At 47.3% G+C, this 18,891-nt stretch overlaps 1 protein-coding gene across 7 annotated transcripts in view; it reads left to right on the top strand.

The window, feature by feature from the left end:
• B4GALT4 (beta-1,4-galactosyltransferase 4) overlaps positions 1-18,891 on the top strand; it is an 85,111-nt gene that overhangs the window by 41,898 nt on the left and 24,322 nt on the right. For 2 of the 7 annotated variants that reach the window (XM_077822493.1, XM_077822475.1), the window contains 3 exons: positions 7,376-7,730; positions 14,312-14,801; positions 16,680-16,912. In XM_077822493.1, the coding sequence (XP_077678619.1) occupies positions 14,528-14,801; positions 16,680-16,912 (507 nt within the window). In that variant the 5' untranslated portion in view covers positions 7,376-7,730; positions 14,312-14,527. Of the gene's footprint in view, positions 1-4,967; positions 5,174-7,375; positions 7,731-8,181; positions 8,350-9,611; positions 9,624-14,311; positions 14,802-16,679; positions 16,913-18,891 lie in introns of those variants that run through there. The other 5 variants (XM_077822512.1, XM_077822485.1, XM_077822502.1 and 2 more) reach the window with 5 other exon arrangements.

Raw genomic sequence — 18,891 nt, 5'->3', positions numbered from 1 at the left:
ATGGAATCAATTACATACAGTAATGGCAAAGTTCTTGGTTCAGGCTTGTAGCAGTGATGGAATAAACTGCAGGTTCAAATCAAGTCTCTGGAGTACATCCACAGCTGGGATGGGTCTTTCAGTCCTTTGTTCAGAGCTTCAGTTTGTAGCAAAGTTCCTCCAGAGGTCAGAAGCAGGATTGAAGACAAGATGGAGGAGTTTTCAGGGCCTTTTATGTCCTCTGCCCTTGGAAGATCACAGCAGCAAGATCGTTGTCAGTCAAGTGTTTCTTGATTGGGCACTTACTGAGGCCTTGGCTACACCTGCGAGTTACAGCACAATAAAGCCGCCCAGAGCACTGTACCTCACTCCCCGTCCACACTGGCAAGGCTTGTACAGCGCTGTGTCTCCGCGGCTACAGCGCTGCTGGTACTCCACCTCCCCCAGAGGAATACAGTTTGTTGCGCCACCGCTGGTGTGCTGCGGTGCCAGTGTGGCCGCCCAATGCGCTCTGATTGGCCTCCAGAAGTATTAGGAAGTATCCCACAATGCTGGTTCTAGCCACTCTGGTCATCAGTTCGAACTCTATTGCCCTGGCCTCAGGTGACCAACCATCAGGCCCGCCCTTTAAATTCTCTGGGAATTTTGAAAATCACCTTCCTGTTTGCTCAGCTCAGTGTGGAGTGTGGGAATTTTGAAAATCACCTTCCTGTTTGCTCAGCTCAGTGTGGAGTGCTGTCAGCGAATCTTTCCAGGTGACCATGCCTCCATGCGCCAGGCGAGCCCCAGTGCGGAGCAATGGAGAGTTGTTGGACCTCATCAGTGTTTGTGGGGAGGAAGCTGTCCAGTCCCAGCTGCACTCCAGCCGTAAGAATTACGATACTTTTGGGCAGCTATCAAGGGGCATGAGGGAAAGGGGCCATGACTGGGACGCACTGCAGTGCAGTATTAAAGTGAAGGAGCTGCGGAGTGCCTACTGCAAAGCCCGCGAGGCAAACAGCTGCTCGGGTGCTCCCTCCACGACCTGCCAATTCTACAAAGAGCTGGATGTGACACTTGGGGGCAACCCCACCTCCACTCTGAGCACCACCATGGACACTTCAGTGCGGGAGGAGGAGGAGGAAAGTGAGAGTGAGGGTGCTGGGGGGGAGGGAGACACCCTGGAATCCCTGGAGGCATGTAGCCAGAAGCTGTTCTCAAGCTAGGAGGAAGGTAGCCAGTCGCAGCAGCTGGTACTTCGTGGAGGACAAACAGAAGAGCAGGTTCCCGGTAAGTGGCTTTTTTTTTCGGGAAGGAATTTTTTCGGTGCGGGCTCTTTGGGCGAGGAGGGTTAGGGCTGCATGCATGCCTAGATGCGGAATAGCGCATTGATGTGGTCTATCACATCACAGTAATCGACCTCGGTAATCTCTTAGAAGGTCTCATCCAGAATGTGGGCAATGCGCTTGCACAGGTTTATTCAGAAAGTCACCGTGGTCCTTGTCCCGGTTAGGCTAACGTGTCCGCGCCATTGTGCCGCGAGGGGTGGGGGGACCATTGCTGCACATAGGCAAGCTGCATATGGGCCAGGGTGGAAGCCGCATTGCAGTAGAAGACCCTCCCTTGCTCCCCAGGTCACCCTCAGCAGCGAGATATCTTCCAGGACGGACTCCTGGGGAAATGTGGGGACAGTGTTCAGTATAGGGGCCCCCTGCGGCTGTTGGCTCTCCCCAAGGCACAGAAACCCAGAGGACAGTACAGCCTGAAACAATCAGTCCCCCTTGACCCTGTGCTTACTCACCATTTTGGGCTCCTGTGGGTTATGTGCGCTCTCTTTGGGATGGGAAAATTATGCTATTGTGTAAACTGTGCTTGCCCTCCTTAAGTTCAGGGGAATCATTACTCTGTCTGGTGTGAACAATGCTGCCTCTGTTAAGTGTTGCATTTTGACTTTACAGATGCAACCTTGAGATCTCAGCCGTCCGTGTTATCACCAGCCGAGAGACTGCAAAGACTCAGGAAGAGGCCACGTAGAAGCAAAGAAGACATGCTGCAAGAAGTGATGCAGCAATCTCTTAAAGAGAATCAAAAAGCGCAGGAGTGGAGGGAGAGCAAAAGCAGGATCTGCCAGGAAAACGCAGTGCACTGGCGGCAAAGCACGGAGTTCCGGCGGCAAAGCACGGATTGGCTGATAAGCATCAGGGAGCGCCAAGCGGACTCCATCCAGGCGCTTGTAGCCATATAGGCGGAGCACTACTGTGCCCGCCCCCACATCCTGCAGCCATTGTCTCAAAACTCTTTCCCTTGTGCCCCCATGTCACCTCCAACCCACTTTCCCCAGCATCCGGGTTCTTACTGCCAGCAGCTGCCTCCAGCACCTGTGGTTTCAGCACTCAGCCCTGAAAACTACGACCTTTACCCACTGCTCTCAACCCCCATCCTGAATTATAGCCATCCTGAAGTGCAGCACTCATTGCACAGCACTCCAGATAGGAAGGCTGAGTATGATAACAGGACATACGCAAAACTATGATTGAACCATTCCCCACCCCACCCCCTTGCTCTTTCTGTTTCCCAAGCAGTTGTGTTTCTTTTCAATAAATGGATTTTTTGGCTTTGAAAACATTCTTTATTATTGCATAAAGTAAAAGATACCTTAGCCCAGGAAAGAAACAGGCACTGCAATCAGCTTAGCAAACACAGATTCCTACTAATATTGAAGCCACTGCAGTTCACTCCCGTGCAGGGCACCAGACATTACTGGTGGTTTTCAGCCTCAAATTGCTCCCTCAAGGTATCCCTAATCCTTGCAGCCCCATGCCGGGCCCCTCTAATAGCCCTGTTCTCTGGCTGTGCAAATTCAGCCTCCAGGTGTTGAAACTCTGAGTTCCATGCCTGAGTGAATCTTTCACCCATCCCTTCACAAATGTTATGGAGGGTACAGCACACGGATATAACTGGAGGGATGCTGTGTTCAGCCAAGTCCAGCTTCCCATACAGAGATCGCCAGCGGCACTTTAAACGGCCAAAAGCACACTCCACAGTCATTCAGCCCTGACTCAGCCTGTAGTTGAACCGTTCCTTGCTGCTGTCAAGGCTCCATGTGTAGGGTTTCATGAACCACGGCATTAAAGGGTAAGCAGGGTCTCCAAGGATCACAGTGGGCATTTTGACTTCCCCTATGGTGATCTTCTGCTCTGGAAAAAAAGTCCCCCCCTGCAGCTTCCTGAACAGGGCAGTGTTCAAAAGATGCGTGCATTATGCACCTTTCCGGGCCAGCCTGTGTTAATGTCAATGAAACACCCACGGTGATCCACAAGCGCCTGGAGAACCATAGAGAAATACCCCTTCCAATTAACGTACTCGGAGGTTAGGTGGGCTGGAGCCAGAATTGGAACATGCGTGCCATCTATCGCCCCTCCACAGTTAGGGAAACCCATTTGTGCAAAGCCATCCACAATGTCCTGCACGTTACCCAGAGTCACGGTTCTTCTGAGCAGGATGTGATTAATGGCTCTGGAAACTTGCATTAACACGACTCCAACGGTCGACTTTCCCACTCCAAACTGGTTAGCGACCGATCAGTAGTTGTCTGGAGTTGCTGGCTTCCAGATGGCAATAGCCACCTGCTTCTCCACTGTCAGGGCAACTCTCAATCTCGTGTTGCTGGGCCGCAGGGTGGGAGCGAGCTCCTCACACAGTCCCACTAAAGTGTCTTTTCTCATCTGAAAGTTCTGCAGCCACTGCTCGTCATCCCAGACTTGCATGACTATGTGATCCCACCACTCAGTGCTTGTTCCCCGAGCCCAAAAGCGGCATTCCATGGTGCTGAGCATGTCTGCGAATGCCACAACCAATCTCGTGTCGTACGCATTACACGACTCGATAGCATCGTCGGACTCCTCATTGTCACTCTGGATCTTAAGGAATAGCTCGACTGCCAAACGTGATGTGCTGGCGAGACTCGTCAGCATACTCCTCAGCAGTTCGGGCTCCATTTCCCGCAGACTGAAACGGAACACAAATCGTGCTGCACAGAAACCGTTGAAAGATGGCTCCAAGTGTGGACGGAAATACAGGGATTGCAGTATGCGAAGTGATGCATCACGGGGCGTTGGGACAGGACCCAGAATGCCCCACGCCCCGTTCACACAACCCACTACGCCAGAATGGGAAGAGGTGCTCTGTGGGATACCTGCCCATAATGCACCACTCCCAATGCCGCTGCTAGTGCTGCAAATGTGGCCACGACAGTGCGCTGGCAGCTGCCAATGTGGACAGACTGCAGGTCTTTTCCTACTCAGCTGTATGAAGGCGGGTTTAACTCACAGCGCTGTACATCTGCAAGTGTAGCCAAGGCCTGAGAGTAGTTCTTTCTTAAGAAGCTGACCAAATGCTTCACTGGGGGTATTTAGAATCAAAGCACATTGATATTCACATACATAGCCAATATTTATAACTTCAACTACAGAGATGATACACCCATACAGATAGCATAATCATAATCAGCAAATCATAACCTTTCCATTGACACCTTACATGACAACCTTTGTACAATATTTGTTGCAAATATATAACAGTATATGGTTACAGGTTATGTCAGTAACGTCACAAGCTACAAATTGGGTAGCCACCTAGCAAAGCTTCCATGAGGTGCTGGAAAGGAAGCAGCATGGTGGATCAAGAGGTACCAGGCTCAGCCCAGACCTAATCCATATAGCATGTAAAATACCAGTGGCTGCTGGCAGCCCATTTACACTCGGTTCTTCAGCTGTTGCTAACACCAGTGAAGCTGAACTTGCATTAGCAGTAATGGGAAATGTTTTCAAAATTCCCTTAGTATAGATAAAGGTTATAGAATTTTACAGGCTTGACAAGCCTGTATGTTTCTAATTTAAAAGCAAGCAGGCAACCTCTCTGCCTCACCAAAAGGCTCACTTTTCAGGCTGCTTTTATCCATCACAAAGATGCCAAAAAAGGAAAAAGTCCAATTGTTTTCCCCTTTGCAGGTCTTCTTTAAATGTTATGAAGCTGGTGCTTCCTCGATTCAAAAACAGTACTGTACATCAAGGCCACTTGGTTGTGAGAATGAAGAGTCCTGAGGGGATTGAAATGAACTTCGGAGACAGAATTCAGTGGTCGCCTAGCAGGAAGCCTATGAATCCCAGTCTTAGAAAAGGCAGACGCTGAACTGTTTCCCAGCAGGAAGCTCAAGGTGGCTCTACTTACATATTGTTCACTTGGCACACGCTTCAGGTGACTATGAAGTGAGCGGGAAGTGTTCCCGGTCTTTGATTATCGTAACATTTCACCTGTCTGATTTTATTCCGAACCAGTGAGTGTGTCAAGATTTACAGGCTCAGGAGATGGTCTGGTAATTCTGTGGCAGAAGGAAGGTGCTCTTGCCAACAGGTCTGACATTGCAAATGTATGGGTGCAGGTAATACTTCATGCTCTAAACAATGCAATGGCACCTTCACCACAGAACCATCTGTAGGGTCACCACCTTGGACACCGGTTAAACAGAGCCACAGCACATAATGGCTGCAGAGCTACAGTAGAACATAGCCAGAGTGGGACTGGGAGCCAAAGAATGGAGTGCGAGAGCGGCTGGACTCTTGGGTCTCACAGGACTCCCAAAGGGCATGCAAGCAGTGTTATTTCACAAACCAGTGTTGGAGGAATGTCAGTGACTTTCCCATCTGCTGTAACTGTGGCCCTTTCATCACCCAGGCAGTGGCCACTGGTACTCCATGTATCTTCATACCATTTTCAGTGTTATGAGTGGCAGACAAGATGTGCAGCGGCCAGTGTTGCTGCTAATGAAAGTTATGTGCACTGTTTCTTCAAATCCCATAGTACAGAGGTTGGGGGAGGTTCTAGGCAGAAGTTCTGCAGTGAAGCAGAGACAGACAGGCAGCAATCTTTACGGATAATACTGTCTTCCTTATTTTAAAAGAGTTTCTTGTTCATTGTCAGCAGAAAGTGACTCTCTAATTCTGACATTGCCACATAAATTGTGCACTGTTAGGAGTGTTAATAATATTCAAGCCTGTATATTTGCCTGAAATAGAATTTTGGCTCTTGTTTGCCCATTTAATTGTTGACATTTTTATATTCTTACTAATATGTCAGGTTTCAGAGTAACAGCCGTGTTAGTCTGTATTCGCAAAAAGAAAAGGAGTACTTGTGGCACCTTAGAGACTTACCAATTTATTTGAGCATAAGCTTTCGTGAGCTACAGCTCACTTCATCGGATGCATACTGTGGAAAATACAGAAGATGTTTTTATACACACAAACCATGAAAAAATGGGTGATTATCACTACAAAAGGTTTTCTCTCCCCCCACCCCACTCTCCTGCTGGTAAAAGCTTATGTGTTTGATTATCATACACATTGTAAGGAGAGTGATCACTTTACATAAGCTATTACCAGCAGGAGAGTGGGGTGGGGGGAGAGAAAACCTTCTGTAGTGATAATCACCCATTTTTTCATGGTTTGTGTGTATAAAAACATCTTCTGTATTTTCCACAGTATGCATCCGATGAAGTGAGCTGTAGCTCACGAAAGCTTATGCTCAAATAAATTGGTTAGTCTCTAAGGTGCCACAAGTACTCCTTTTCTTTTTACTAATATGTGTGAACAAAGACACTGTGTTACATCTGCCCACAAACAAATGGGGGGGGGGAAAGAAAGAGAGATAAAGTGTTATTAAGCAAAGTGGGAATGTAATATATGAGCATACACTTGAAGGACAGTCCTGCCTCAAACTCCTCTCCCGAAATAAGGTCAAGCAACCAGTTGGGAGGGGCAAGGGGGATGAGGGGGGAAGGTATAAAAAACACTAAAAGGCCAAAGACATACCTGTCCCTGACCAAAGCATAACCTCACTCCTTACCCCTCCCGTGGGATACCAAAGGGGTAGTACTGAAGCCCCCAGACTCACAACCCTCCAAAAAGGAACATGACCATAGATAGTAAGAGGTGGGGCCAAAGGCTTGCATTACAGGTATAATTATGCCTGCTAAGGAGGGGGAAAATAAAACACTGGGAAAAGGCTCTGTGGCGTCAGAGCTATGGATGTGCTTGCTTGAAACTAACCCCAATAAACATCGCATTGCCTGCACTTCGGACTTCTGGTCTTTTGCTTTCTGTCTGCATGACAAGAACCAGGGGAGGGAGTGAAGGGAAAGCCCCCTAACATGCACCTAAAAGATGCCAAGCAGATAGAGATGAGGGCCCAATCAGTGAAGTGTATTTGTAATTTCCCACTTTCCTATCTACAGACTAATTAAGTTCTTGACCTCTTATTTTTTTTAGACTGAATAATCTGTTTATTTAGATAATAAGATCTTAAGATACAATTTGTAAAAGAAAAGCATTGCATTTAGAAAGTAAATATAAGGATCTTGTAGGGAGGCAGTGTGGTTCCCTGCCACCTTGGAGAGGGATGAGCTCCGCCGGACACCAGAGTGCGTGGAGCCAGAGCACTCCAAGCCCGCACCCCAGAGGGTCAGGTGCTGGACAGGAAGTATAAGAGCCAAACCCCAGAGCTCACTTGAGAGGCAGCTGCTGGAGAGGCCAGACGCCTCTGGCCCAGTTCCTGCTGGGGAAACTCCAGCAACCAGCGACGGACTTGGAGACTGGCCTGATCGGCCAATACTTGATGCAGATCAGTGTGTGGGAGAGTCGCTGAGCCTACCTGTTGCCAGCTCCGCCAAGGATCCAGTGGTGATCGACCCCTGCCCTGAGGACACCACCTTGACCCAGGTACCTCCAGAGAGGGAGTTGGGAAGTAGCCCGGGGGCAGCTGACTCGAGTCTGGCTGCAACACAGCCGGAACCCATGTCAGTGTGTTGCCGCCAGGATCCCCACTGATACAGCAGTGGGCCTTTGGCTGCTGCTAGGGCCCCGGGCTGGGTCGCAGTGGAGTGGGAAGGCCTGCGTCCCACCCCTGCCACCCAACACATGGATGGCAGTCCCCCCATCCCTGGCTGCTCAGAGCCTGAAGCCTGGATGTGCTTATTTACCTGTGTTTGCTCAGCTCCTACCTGAGCCTTGAACTCCTTGCTGCCCCACCCTGACCCAGGGCCTGGGCCTGTTGACTATATATACTGCTGCTCAGCCCCCGCCTGAGGGCCTGAGCCTTGAACTCCTTGCTACCCCACCCTGACCCAGGCCTGGGCTTGTTAACTGCTAACTGTTACCTGTGGTTGCTTAGCCCCTGCTGGATGGCTTGAACCAGGACTCCTGCGGCCCTACTGATTCCCCAAGGACCAGTGCAGGGACTAAGGGAGGCGGTGTGGTTCCCTGCTGCCCCGGAGAGGGACGAGCTCTGAAGAACCCTCTCTACCGATCTATTAACATGAAGTCTCTGCTTTATTAATCTGTATGTCCTAAATATGCTTAATAATTTAAGTCCGATACTTTATGTAATTGTTAGCAACCTGATCCTCAGTTCCCTGTAAGGTTAGACCAAGAATGTTGTTTCTCTGACCCTCTTGAACTCCATGATTCTTTGTTGCTTCTTTGTCAAGGGTTTTGAAGAATGAGTTCTTTGCAGAGGTGGAAGGGAGAGGGAAATGTTGCATTGATGGAGATCAGCTTCTCTTGTCAGCACTTGATGGGGCAATACTTCTGTGGGGTGTCGTTTAGCATGACTGGAGGTAGCACTAAAGTGGGGGAGCTCTTGAGAGGGTATTTGTAGCCAAGGTTATCTAGAGCAGAAATGGAGGGGATTAGCGGAGGCTTGTGGTGGGGTACGATTTCCACAGCTGACTTAATGTGGGGTGAGAAGTGTATAGGGCATGGCATGGGGGCAGAGAGGGGCCTGATAGCTAGCAAACTAAGTGTGGTTTGCTGACATAGGACATGTAAAGCTGTGGGGTTTACTGAAGGCTGGGGGAGGAGAATGTTTTCAGGGCGCATTATTTGAGGGTATGTTTCTAGTGTGCTCATGGTAAGGGAGACAAAATGGGGACGCTCAGTCAATGAACTATGGGCTGCAGCTGTGGCATGGGACTGCGAGCTCCGCTCCCAACACACCCTCCATCGTGGAGATAATGTACAAGTACCTGAATTGGTTTTGACAAATCAGCATGGACACTGGCCCAAACTTAGCCAGTTCAGCAAGGCTAGTGAGGATACGCTGAATTGTTTGTGCGTCAACCTGTTCAGATTCAAGTGTCTACTATGGATGACACTTAACGGTGAACGAGGGATGCCGTGCATAGTTCTTGGGCTCTCCTTTCCTCTGCACAGCTCACTTGAGTCACAAATAAGGAAGAGATGGGAAGAAGTTGCTGCTGCACTGAGTAGGAATCCTGTAGCCATTGCAGCCTACCTCTCTCCCTGCCAGTGCCTGTCCCTCTCATCAACTACTTCTAGTTTGAAGAGCTTGGTTCAATACAAAATATTATTTCACCTACCTTGTCTCTCTTATAGTTTGAAGAGTTGGTACTGAGAGTGAGCCTGGAGCACTGTTCTTCCTTCACAACTCCCTTCCCCACCAGCTAAGATAACCTCCTTTCCCACCTAATCTTCTAAAATCTTCTAGGGGAAATGCACCTACCTCAAGAATTAAAGGGATCTTTTCCTCACATTATCACTCAGCCTTTCTATCAGAGGGAACCTATTCCCAACCAATCAGCTCACAGAACTTGGGTGAGTGTGGAAGAATTCATTGAATTGTAGGGGGAGAGAGTAAGGAACTGATGGATGTTTTTGGGGAAGAGTATTTTACCCAGAGAATGTTCCAAGTGTTGCTCATAGACTTTAAGGTCAGAAGTGTCCATTATGATCTTCTAGTCTGACCTCCTGCACAATGCAGGCCACAGAATCTTACCCACCAACTCCTGTAACAAACCCCTGACCTATATCTGAGCTACTGAAGTCCTCAACTCATGGTTTAAAGACTTCAAGGTTCAGAGAATCCTCCAGCAAGTGACCTGTGCCCTACGCTGCAGAGGAAGGTGAAAAACCTTCACAGAGGAAGATGAAAGTCCTTGCCCCAAGGTGCTTAGTGTTGCATCCCTGACCATCCTGGCTAATAGCCATTGATGGACCTATCCTCCATGAACTTATCTAGTTCTTTTTTGAACCCTGTTGTAGGCTTCTGGTGCACATTGAGCGGATGTTTTCAGAGAACTATCCACAATGACTCCAAGACCTTTTTCTTGAGTGATAACAGCTAATTTAGATCCCATCATTTTGTATGTGTAGTTGGGATTATGTTTTCCAATGTTCAATACTTTGCACTTATCAACATTGAATTTCATCTGCCATTTTGTTTCCCAGTCACACAGTTTTGTGAGATCCCTTTGGAACTATTCACAGTCTGCTTTGGACTAGGGATGTAAAAATTTAACCAGTTAACCAATAAGCAAGAGTCTTATACTTCTGGGGGAATTCTGTGCGTGCGCAGAATTCATGTCCACTGCAGATTTCTTTTCTTCCCTGCAGAAAAATGACTTTGACAGGGAAGCAAAGGGAAGCTGCAAGAGCAGTCACACACCACTCCCTAGTAGTGCAGGTACAATGTTTCAGGCACCCAGTGGAGAGGTAAATCACCATGGGGCTGGGAACACCCCAGCCAGTGGCTCCTACCCTGATCCAGGATCAGCTGATAGTCCCGGCTTGGTTGGAGGCAGGAGAGGATGGGACTTCCTCTTCCCCTGCAAGGAGTGGCTGGGGCTGTGTCAGACACCCCCCCAGAAACTTCTCCCAGCTGCAGGAAGCTCAGCATCCTGCCCTGCTTCCTGCCCCCATCGCTCCTCAGCTGTGGAGGAGGGGTCACTGTATGGGGAGCTGCTCCCCCATCAACCCAACTCCTATGCATCCAGACCTCCCTGCCAAGCCTCACCTGATACATCCAGAAGCCCCCTAGCCCTTCATACCCGAACCTCACCCCACTGAACCTCAACCCCTGTCTCTGGATGCCTACTCCTGCACCCAGACCACCCCCCATTGAGCTCCCTGCACTCAAACCCCTACCCTGATGCATCACCCTGAGCCCCCACATCCAGACCCCATGCGACTGACTGCCAACTGGCTGCACCCAGACCCCCACCAAGCCCCACTCTCCCAGCACTCCCCTACCCCTCCACCCCCGCTGAGAACTCCCCCACACAGAGCACTCTGCTGAGCCCCAACAAACTTTACCTGGAAGCCCCTGCAGAGTCCTATTGCACCTGGAACCCCCGCAGTGAGCCTCTGTGCCTCCAGATCCCCCCACACCCAGACACCCCACTGCCTGCCTGCATCCAGATTGTCTCACACAGAATTCTGTCTCCTCACACTGAGCCCCTCCACACTTGGGTCCTGCCTGGTTGAGCCTGCCTGCCCCACACCTGCTGCACCTGGCACAGAGGGTGTTTCTGGGGCAGGCCCAGGCCTTGTGCTGTGTCAGGGTTGGGTGCAACCTCTCTGCTGAGTCTGTGTCCTGGGGTGGGGGGGCTGCAGGGTGATCTTCCACCTTCGTGCAGCCCCTTCTGTGCTCCCCACTGCCATGCTGGAGCCTCTGCATTTATTTATTGACAAATAAAACTTGCAAAATTTTAAAATATTGTGTGCAGAATTTTTAGGCACAGAATGCTCTCAGGAGTAGTCTTACCGGTTTCGGTGAACAATTAAACTCCGCTGGCTGGTGGGACTCCTTAACGGTTAACTATTTAATTGATAAGAATTTTAATAGGTTAAACTGTTACTATTTTTAAACCCTATTTACATCCCTACTTTGGACTTAACTATCTTGAGTAATTTTTTATCGTCTCCAAACTTTGCAACCTCACTGTTTACCCCTTTTACCAGATCATTTATGAATATGTTTAACAACGCTGGTCTCAGTACAGATCCCTTGGCGACATCACTATTTATCTTTCTCCATTGTGAAAACTGACCACTTATTCCTACCCTTTGTTTCCTATCTTTTAACCGGTTACCAATCCATGAGAGGAACTTCCTCTTATCCCATGACATCTTTGTTTAAGAACCCTTGGTGAGGGACCTTGTTAAAGGCTTTCTGAAATTCTAAGTACACTATATCCACTGGATCACCCTTGTCCACATGTTTGTTGGCCACCTCAAAGAATTCCAATAGATTGGAGAGGCATGATTTCCTTTTACAAAAGCCAGGCTGACTCTTCCCCAACAAATTGTGTTCATCTATGTGTCTGATAACTCTGTTCTTTACTACAATTTCAAACAATTTGCCTGGTACTGAAGTTAGGTTTACCAGCCTGTAATTGTGGGGATTGTTTCTAGAGCATTTAAAAAAAATTGTCATCACATTAGCTATCCTCCAGTCATCGTCTGGTACAGAAGCTGATTTAAGTGATAGGCTATGTATCACAGTTACAATCTAATTTCTTTATTCCTTGTATGTTCTGCATCATGAAAAATTAACATAATAGCTATGTGATCGTGATGCAGTGAGAAGAGTGTCTTCTGGACATGGAACCTGTGAGGTGGTTGGGGGAAGAAATAAAAAGTTGGATCTATCACGCTGTCTGGAGTGGCTCATGACCATGAGTGTTTACTTCAGAGCAGACTGTCAAAAACAGAGCAGACACCCCAAACTGGTGGTTTGTTGGTAAAATGTAATTATACAACCCAGTAACAAATGTGAACTCCTGGATCACTGAAACAGTCTTACCATGGAGTCACAGACAGTTCCCTTAAGCTCTCCAGTCTATCTTGTCACTTAGGCAAGCTGGATTCAGTGATAAAAGGTCACTTACACCAGAAATCACAAAATAGTCAGGTTGCTTGCAATCCCAAGAGACCAGTCACTTACTCTAGCTCAGTTGGTATCTTGGATCTCTCATAAAAGATGCCTGTAGCCAGTTCTGTAATAAACTCACTAAAGGTTTATTAGCTAGGAAAAAGAAATAAGAGTTATATACAAGCATGTAACACAAATGCATTGCAATCTAAATCCTAAGAGTGATAGAGTTGTAGTGATCTGTCAATGCAAAATGTTCTCCTCTCCCCCCCCCCCCCCCGGGCTAAACCATGCCAAGCATCATGGGGAACTCTATGGTTGTGTTTAGGAATCCTTGCTCCTCCAAGTCCACACAGCATAAGAGAGATTCAGTTTCTCCTCGTTAGGGATTTTTATCCCTTCTTCTCTAGAGCCCAAAACTGACGGGATAAGTTCATGCATAGGCTTCTGCTTCCTGGAGGGAGTTAGGAATGCAATCAACAAAGTCTCTGTCCTTTGATGCTACAAAATAGGTCAGTTGCTTTCAATGGGCTATTCCTGTATGCAGGACAAGCACTTTATCGATGCTTCTTTTGTTGTTTGTTGTGTAACACAATTACAGAAGTTTACAGTGCAAACACTCATGCATAATTTTGTACCATGGGCTATAGAGATTATAAATGAGAGTAATACATGTAGCATCCTGCAAGCTTTTTATCAAGTCTAATCACTAAGCATGTTCTTATCAACTTAACACTTAATATCTGTTCTGATGATGCTAACACACAAGTAAACAAGACTGGTTTCCAGTTATGTATTTGTAAATGTTCAGTGAGGCCTGGGGCCTTGGCATGAGCTGGCACCTGGTCTGCCAGTATCACAGGATCATTGGGAAAGATCTCACTTGAAAAGGAAACTCCCACTCAGAAAAACAGGAAAACTTGCCTCCTCCCGGCTAGTTCTTCAACATTCTGAGAGCAGATGAGAAGAAAGTGGAGGGCAGTGGTCACGAGGTAATAATGCTGAGCGGCTGGGGAAGGAAGGATTTCTGACACTAAGTAAGCATTGTGTGGCTCACTCCTGGGGTGCATCCCTGAGAACATCTTTCCTTAAACTTTAAAGCAAAGCAAGTTTCATTCCTCAGAGGTAATTTCAGCTGTGCCTCACTTTTCAGGAGTATGGCTAGAGGCAGGCCAGGCAGAGCTTCCTGTCTTCCAGTTGGTGTTAATAATTTGTACTAACATAGTCCTAGAGACCCAAAATCAGAGCCCCATTGTGCTGGGCACTGTATACACACATAGTAAGAGACGGTTTCTGCTGCAGCTCATAATCTAAATAGGATCAGACAGAGAGAGGGTGGGAGGCGAAACAGAGGCCCAAAAAGTGGAAGAGATTTGCCCACTGTCACACAGCAGGTCAGTGGGAGAGCTGGGAACAAAACCCAGGTTTCTCGACTTACTGTCTGGTGCCCTACCAACTAGACCATGCTGCTTGTGTAGCACTTTGGCTCTCTGCTTAGGCTCTCTGCTTCTCTGTTAGCACCCCTTGTGCCACATGTTCTTCTAGTGAATTCGGGGCGGTGGGCGTCGGGAGTGCATTGCAGTGCAGCTGAGGGAATATAAAATGACCTCTTGTCTCTGTTTTGTACTAGGGTGAGTCGTGTGATGTTTGCCTTCCAACAATCACTGTACCAGAACTCCATGAATTCCAAAGCAACAGGAGGCTCAGCAGCCTTTGATATCTCCCAGCTTCCTGCCTTATTGTGACATTCCTTCTGGGTCCTTTATTTTCACCCGTCTGAGGTGTATGGTGAAAGAGCTGCATCAGGAAAATTGCTGAGAGAGCGGCTTGCATACGAGGGAGGGCCATGGGCTTGAGCTCTGCCATCCTTCATCTTTCCTACAAGTTCAGGCTGCTGCTGATCTTCATCTTCTGCATGATGGTGGTGGCATGGGCCACCTCCAGTTACCTTGTGGACACTGTACAGGAGACTCCCAAAGCAAAGAGCTTGGTGGAGAATTTCAGGAAGGCAACCATGCTGGAGAAGGAGAATCAGAAAAAGAAGTCCATGTCAACTGTAGAAGAAGTTCCCACAGTGAAGTCCACCGTGAGTCACTGCCCTGCTCTCTCTCCCTACCTGCGTAAGTGGCTCAGTCTTCAGTATCTTTAATGAATGAAATCTGCTTTTGTGCTACTGATTCCTTGGTTCCCCTCTAGCCATCTTTCACCCAGGTGCTTTTCCTGTGAATCAAACTCAAAGCTAGTGACAGTTGCATAAAAGATAAACTGCGTCCTCTCAACCGTTACATATCTGTTCACCCTAGAAATACTTAAGAAGTATAAAGAGATGTGTAGGACAGTTTAATACTTTTTGGGGAGAGGTTGTTGGGTCCTCACCATGCCCAGTGGTGGTGCTTTGGCTAGGTAAACTAAACTAACTCCGGTAGCTCATGAGTTACCTAGATGCTGTCACCCTGACTTCATTCTGAAAGGCTAGCAAAAACGCACCATGCCAACACTGGAAGGAGATGGAATGGATGACATTTCTACTTGCCCATGAGACTAGTTTGGCCCATATGTACTTACTGTCTATGGCAGCCAGTTAGACAGGGGAACAGAAGGCGGGGAAGGAAAACCCATCAGAAATAGCTGTAGCAGCCTGATATCTGGATACTGTGCTCCATTGGCAACTGTAGGTACCTGGTTACTGGGCTCATTATGGGTCCCATACTGTGCTCTTCATTGTTTAATCTGTTAAATCTGCAGTACTTAAGTACAGCCCATCTTCTGAAATGTATATTGCAAAGTGCTGAACTCCAGAATAATAATTTAGTAGGAAATGGGCCTCTGCCCCTACCTGACTTGCTTGCTGGTTCCACTGCTTCCCACCCCCCCTTTTTCTTTTATGCTGAACCCTGCTTTTGTGGTAAGAGATTTCCATCCTCCTCACAACCCATACACTTCCGCTTTCCATCTCCACAGCAGATGTGAAAATCCTAATGGGAAATGAAATGCAGTTTCATAAGTGTATCTTCCTTTGACAAAGACTGTGTGACTGTTTTGGGGACTAATGCTATCCTCCTGGCTAGGGGTCAAATGGACATCTTCAGAGGCTTCCTTAGACTGGCCATTTTTATTAGTACCGTAGCTCCATGGAACTTTGAGCAGCCCATGGACCCTTGAGGTTTGCCATATTGGCCCATGCTACCTTTTTCAGCTTTACTGCCAGGGGGTGATTTCTGCGTTAGCAGCACAAAGCTTCTGGACCATGTCGTCCTCCTTGTATGCCCATGCTCATGCAAGCTGGTTGGGCGATGCTGACATTTTTTCCTGCCAAAAAAATAGTTTAAAAAAAATTCATTTTTCCTGGGAATTTTTTTCAGTCAAAACTTTGCAACCATCTCTAGTCACAGTTGTGTGATTTCTTCTCCCCCAAGTGAGCTTTCTCTATGTCAGCAGAGGCTATGATGAAAGATCAGCACAGCAGCCACTGAAAAGGTCTAATTTGGGCATGGGAATGTTGGATTAGTAAGAGGCATTTTCTGACCCTAAAATGTTTACATCCTTCAATGTCCATGGTTAAAGCCATGATGATTTCCTGCACTTCTACTCTCACATCTCTCTCCACTCTCTCTCCTCTTGAAGCCCATATTGAAACAATGACTATCCTTCTGATTGAGTGGGACTCCTTTTATACATCATTGACATTGCTTCTTCAAGTGAATAAATGCTAAGCAACTCCAAGTATCCACTCCCTCCAGGACCCATGTAATGCCTTTACAGCACTCTCCATTCCATTTGATCTGGGAAGCAAGATAAATTAGAATTTGAGATTGAACCCAAGCTTCTCATGCTGTTGTATGGACTGTGTTGTAAAGGAGGTCAGACAAGATCATCAGAGTGGCCCCTTTTGGTCTCGGAATCTATAAATGCTGGAGTGCAGAGTCACTCCCATGAAGGCACTTAGCTAGCCTGAAACCAGAAATGAATTAAGAATGCTTCCTGTACTTCTCCTGCAGAGGGCCCCAGCAAGCTCAAGTTCAAAGCATCTCTCACATTCGAAGAGGTACGGAAGGAGAATCCTCAGGTGGCAAAAGGCCGGCATCGCCCTGCAGAGTGCTCAGCACTGCAACGAGTGGCCATCCTGATCCCACACCGCAATCGAGAGAAGCACCTGTTGTACCTGCTGGAGCACCTCCACCCATTCCTACAGAGACAGCAACTAGACTATGGTATCTATGTCATCCACCAGGTGAGGCAATCATGAAGGCAAGAGAACTGCTTGCCTGGGGTGGGGGATAGGAGATTAATTAACTCCTGTGCATCCCAAACTCTTCTGCCCTGCGGATATTTCTCCTGACTTTGTGATGGTGCCTCAGGGCTGGCTGTCTCCTTTATTGGCTAGAGGACAATGGCATTCCTTTTGTTCAGCGATCCTGTCTGAATTAGAGAAGCTCTTTAAAAATGTCCCACCTTCCCTAACACCAATTCAGTTCTATCTGTGTTAACAGTGCTGCGAGCTTCAAGGCAAACTGGCTGGTAGCTGCCTCTTGTGCTTTACGCAGGATGCCATCCAGCCTGCTCAGAACAAGTCTAATTATTATAGTGCTAACATGGATTTGGCAGCCCTCCTGCATTGGGGCTCACACTGGTGCTAGTACTGGGGAATCTGGACTATTGTTGGTAAAGATGGGAATCTTTTTAGAAAATGTCCTTGATGTAGCTAGAGCCTTCAAAATCATACATAGGAAGCCCTTGCCAGCCTGAAGAAACTATGAAACGTATTGTAGCTTAGTTAAAATAAAAGGAGTATTTGTGGCACCTTAGAGACTAACCAATTTATTTGAGCTGTAGCTCATGAAAGCTTATGCTCAAATAAATTGGTTAGTCTCTAAGGTGTCACAAGTCCTCCTTTTCTTTTTGCGAATACAGACTAACACGGCTGCTACGCTGAAACCTGTAGCTTAGTTAGCATTTCCGACCTAGGCCTTGAGGTGACCATCCTAATATTTGTTACTGAGAAAATTAACTTACCCAGCATGTTAAACTTACACAACCAGGATGAAACGTTCTCAGCCCCAAAATTTTGGGGGTGTTCAGATCAAGGATCTTGGTTCATGGGTCTCTTCCACCCCTTCAGATAGTTTATTGATAGTGACAATCATTATTCACATCATAGTACTTGTGTACGAATTCCTGTTGTCTGGAATAAAACACTAAATAAGAGCTCTTTGGCATACAGATACCCTTTGAGTAGCAAAGATGAATGGAATGTGAAGTCCTGACAGTATGTTTGATACCTTCGAGATTCTGTTCACATTCAGTGGCTTTGCGCTAAATTAATTGCTAATTTTGTAGAGCATTTTAACTCTTGCTTGGGTTTCTTTCATACCCAACACTAGTACTGTGGTCAGGTGAGCTTGAAGCATCAGTCTGCTCTGGGAGTGGAAGCCAGCAAATGCTTTTCTTGTAACCCACTCTCAGGGCTTTCTGTTTTTAAACTTCCATTCACATGTCTGCTCTACTTTGATTCACTCTTCAGATAGCAGGAAACAAATTTAATGCAAAACTCCCCACCCTGTCCTGTTTAAATAACTTCACAATTGTGTCATAAACCAACAAGAGGCAGGAAATTCTGAATGAAGGCCTATTTCTAGCTCTAAATCATCTAGGAACAGGAGCAGCAGTGATTGGCAGGATCTGCTTTTACTTGGAATAGCCTGTTTTTTTTTGTTTTTTTCATTGCTCTGAATCGGAGTTTTACAGGTTGGCTGAAGAGGGGAATGTCCTTCCTTTACTACTTTAGGATGTATTAAAGAAGGCCCCAAAGCTCCGTCTGTCTAATCTATCACCAGTGCCAAGTCTTGTTTTCCCTGTTTTGCTGGAAGGTCTTTCTTTTGAAGACCCAGAGATGTGGACTGGGACTCCCCCCTATCCTTTATTGTTAGGGGGTAGTGATGGATAGGCACACTCAAAACCAGAATGTGTAAACACAGAGAAGGGATTTTGAAGATCAGTTGTCACTTGCTCTTGTTAACGGTGAGGTCATAACCTTATTAGTTGTCCACACTGTGTTCCAGAAAAAGCAGGGTGGACCACACCTGACTTTTTAATACTAAACATGCAGAGACTGCCTCTTGGGTGATGGGGGAAAGAATCATAGACTATCAGGGTTGCAGGAGGTCATCTAGTCCAACCCCCTGCTCAAAGCAGGACCAATCCCCAATTTTT

Source organism: Eretmochelys imbricata, chromosome 1 (assembly GCF_965152235.1).
Source record: "Eretmochelys imbricata isolate rEreImb1 chromosome 1, rEreImb1.hap1, whole genome shotgun sequence".
Lineage (NCBI taxonomy): Eukaryota > Metazoa > Chordata > Testudines > Cheloniidae > Eretmochelys > Eretmochelys imbricata.
Note: the sequence above shows the minus strand (reverse complement) of the source record. Positions and strands in the feature narration are given on the sequence as shown.